At 42.8% G+C, this 3,751-nt stretch overlaps 1 protein-coding gene across 1 annotated transcript in view; it reads right to left on the bottom strand.

Annotated features, from left to right (window-relative positions):
• RNASEH1 (ribonuclease H1) overlaps positions 1 to 3,751 on the bottom strand; it is a 6,521-nt gene extending 2,770 nt beyond the window's left edge. Inside the window, exons 1-6 of the mRNA XM_057371753.1 lie at positions 3,599 to 3,751; positions 3,402 to 3,526; positions 2,693 to 2,896; positions 2,016 to 2,115; positions 1,455 to 1,509; positions 285 to 369 (exon numbers count right to left, since the gene is read on the bottom strand). Coding sequence (XP_057227736.1) covers positions 285 to 369; positions 1,455 to 1,509; positions 2,016 to 2,115; positions 2,693 to 2,896; positions 3,402 to 3,526; positions 3,599 to 3,708 — 679 coding nt within the window. The 5' untranslated portion in view covers positions 3,709 to 3,751. The remainder of the gene's footprint in view (positions 1 to 284; positions 370 to 1,454; positions 1,510 to 2,015; positions 2,116 to 2,692; positions 2,897 to 3,401; positions 3,527 to 3,598) is intronic.

The following is a 3,751-nucleotide window of genomic DNA, read 5'->3' as shown; positions in this document are numbered from 1 at the left end:
ACATTTTTTCTAGAATTTGTCACACTGAAAACCTCACACCAAAAATCCTGTTGCTACTTCTGTCAGCATTTACTGTAACAGACATTTTGATTCTACTTTTATTTCATGAAGTTAGCAGGCAATGTGATACTCTGAAGTTTTCCCCCCAGCAGTCATGAGTGATRAGCTGTATACTGTCTTCCTCACATTCCTCTGTCCAGGACTCGGAATTTTCTGCAGGTCATATGTAATGAAACAGAATGCAGTGTCTTTAAATATCATGAAAATTAAAATTGTTAACTTACCATTAATAGTAAACTTGCTATCAGTGTAGATTATTAACTTCTTGATGTTTTGACTCTTGGCTTGCTCTATTGCTTTGCAGGCTGCCTTAAGAACATTTCAATACAATCTCAGTTCAGAAAATATTTTGACCACATGGAATTAAAATACCAACAAAATACCTGAAGCTAACACAGAACTACAAGAGCATTACTGTAACCTCTCCACCAATGGTTATCAATATGTTTTAGTGTAGAGAATCCCAAAATTAAGGAAGCAGATAACACCTTTATGATTCAGGCAAAGAGGCAGGCACCTAMGTTTCAACGGCAAACAAAATCTCATAACATTCTAACTTTCAACTCTGTGCTGAAGGAGTAGCTCTCTGACCCATTTTCTAACTATCAAAACCTCTATCAACTGCACATCAAGTTTTAGGCATTTTCTCCTGAAATTTCAGGAGGAAGGATTCATATCAGTTCAGACAGCCAGAAAACCCTAACAAGTTGGTGGTTTTTTTTGTGCTCCAAAATGTAACAGGGAGAAGTGGCTGGGTGGGGATGTAGAGTTGAAGGGCTCTTTAGTAACAAGTCTGACGCTGGCTCACCAACATCACCTCTGCTTGTCTCTCACTACAATGAACTTCGTAGTTTTTAAACAGATCAATTGCCCATTTCAGTTCATCTCCAAACATGAAGTGGAGGATAGCACCACTAGCATAATTAAGAGGAGATGAGAAGGGAAGACTAAATCTGCTATCACCAACAGAAGTTAGTCAGGAGCCTATAATTGTTTTTTGTATTTATCTAAGTATTAAGATAYGCTGATCCTGCCATGATAAGAAGTTGAATCTCCTCTTAATACTCAGCAGCCCTCACTCCGAAGTCTGAAACATAGACATTAAAAATGCAACAGAACATATACGGATTTGAGAGCCAAGCTTCCCTAATGTGAGGCTGTATAAATAGCTGTGCTTGGTAAGATTTGGGAATTCTCGAGGTGAATTATCTTGTTCAAAACCAGTAAGGACCACTAAAACTTCAAAGAACTATTTATTTCWAGTCACATCTCTGGATATTTTCATTTCTTCCCTTGGAGCTCCATAGTGGTTTCTGAAAGCCAGAGATKAAACAGGCATGAAAGAGTTGGTGCAGTCTAACATGGAGGAGCATTTCAGGACATTTACTACTTACATGTATTTCTGCTCTTTGGTTTGTCTGCCGTCCAGGAAGTCTTTCACTGGTGTTTCTGTGCCCAAAGAACAAATAGTAAATTGGTTATCCCAAGTATTAAGAATGGTGTATAATGGCTACAAATCAAAAAAAAAAAATACAAGAGAGCTACTTTTGTTTTTATAAAAAAGGATGAGTAGATATTCTAGCCCTAGCTTTTAGCTGCATAGAGCAAGCTGCACATGTGGACCTGCCATCAACATGAAATTACATTTGTCATCCTCTGTGCACACTGACTTCTATTTAAAAACTTTCTGTATTTCTTAGGTTCTAGCTTCAGCCCCCCAAAATAGTATTTCCAGTCCATTTTTCCTAGAGAAGCTGCTTTCTCTGTTCCCCTCAGTATCTCCTTAAGTCTCATAACACTGTCTTTATGCGTCTCAACAGCAGAGTTTCATGTTTAAAAGGAGATTGGTATTGTAAATCACATAAAACCAAACAGACTATATTAATTAAAAAAAAAAAAAAAAAAAAAAAAAAAAAAAAAAAAAAAAAAAAAAAAAAATCCATCCAGCTACTTACAAAGGATGGCCTGGTCCCCAATAGACACCTATCCCAGCACGTGCCCTATTACGTCCGTTACCTCTGCAACAACCGTCTGTATAAACAACTGCAAATTCACCTGCAAAAAAATTACCAAAATCAGAAGTCCAGGCAATTCTTCAAGAACATGAACTGTTTAAGCTGAAAGAAATGTTTGCCAGCATATTAACCCCCAAAACTTCCCTCCCCAGAGAGCCCTTCCAAAAGWAAACTGTAGAAGCCACACAAATTAGCACCACAGAACACAAGTTACTCTGCAGCTTGACACACTCACTGCTGTTAAACCAGTCAGCCTCAATAACTTCTGCCTCATACTTCTCACTACAGTTTATATCTTCTTCAAAACTTCCCAACTGCATCAATATATTTAAATATAGTCTGAAACCCAGACATACATAAAACCACACCTATATGATTAAGCTATATGCTGATACCAATTAGAAACAATCAAAATTACACTGAAATACAATGTGAATAAATAGATCATGGCTCATGTTTCCATTTCAAWAAGAAGTAATGGGCCTGATGCTGCCATATACAAATGTCCCTAAAAGGTTTCTAATAGCTACAGAAAAATAGCTACAGTTTCTGAAGTTGTTGMTTATCACAGAGTGTAAAGAAATGAAAATAATCAAAGGAATGATCAAAGACCTCACCCATATATGAAAACTTATTTTCACTGACTGTTGGTGTTGAGCACACTGAGTGTACTTCGTCATGTTTTACACGCTTTGCAATCTGCTCTTCGTTTCTTGACTGYTCATACGGCCTTTTACATGTACTGCAACACACAGTATTTAATTCTAATTCCTCTCTCCGGCTACCGCTTTCTTGTATCTCAGCTGGAAGACCAAATGCCTCTTCAGGAAAAAAAAACAAAAACAAACGACCGAAGTTCAGCAAAATCTAATTTTATTTAAAACAACCGCTTTGAAAGACAGCAGCTGTTATCAGCTATTAGCAAACTTAGTCTGTTATCTGACACTACCCCAAACTATTATGCAAAAAAATAGAATACACCACTCATTCCTCATCCTAAAGCAAACCGAAGGGCAGACAGATATGCAAGGACCCTTAGACCTTAACACGGACACGGAACAAGGAACACTCTCCAAGCACCCACAGAAATACTTTCACTGCACTGGCACATCCTTCGCCGTGTCCGGAGGCCACGGCCACGGCCCTGTGACGMGGAATGAACACGGGCTGGTAGCCACGTTTCGGCAGCAGCCGCAGAGCTGGCACAGCCGCCGTGCAGAGCCAGGGCAGGCTGGTGGCGTGGTGCCTTGTGCCGGCCCCATGTCCCCAGAGGGACGCCCGCCCTCCCTCCTTCCACTGCTCCCCAGTCCCGGCGGGACGCGCTACCTGCGGGCTCAGGCTGCTGCGGCCCCGACACGCCGGCGTGCACGAAGCTCCAGGCGTCCTTCTCACTGGCGAACTTCTTGAAGCTGGCGGAGGGGAACTTGTTCACCTGCTCCTGGCATTCCGCCCTGCAACAGAGCGGGCGGCGGTGAGGCCGGGCCGGGCGGGTTGCTGCCCCCTCCACCGCGGCCCTCGCTCACCAGGTGCGGTAGACGCCGGTCCGCCAGCCCTTGCGCACCGCGTAGAACATGGAGCCACCCCTGGGGACAAAACAGGAGTGGCTGAGCACGGCCACGAGCCAGCGCAGCATCGCGCGGCCCCGCCGCCATCCGCACCCCCGCCCCGACCCGCGC

The sequence above is a fragment of the Malurus melanocephalus genome, unplaced genomic scaffold, assembly GCF_030028575.1.
Source record: "Malurus melanocephalus ecotype Western Australia unplaced genomic scaffold, MMel_1.1 scaffold_6, whole genome shotgun sequence".
Classification (NCBI taxonomy): domain Eukaryota; kingdom Metazoa; phylum Chordata; class Aves; order Passeriformes; family Maluridae; genus Malurus; species Malurus melanocephalus.
Note: the sequence above shows the minus strand (reverse complement) of the source record. Positions and strands in the feature narration are given on the sequence as shown.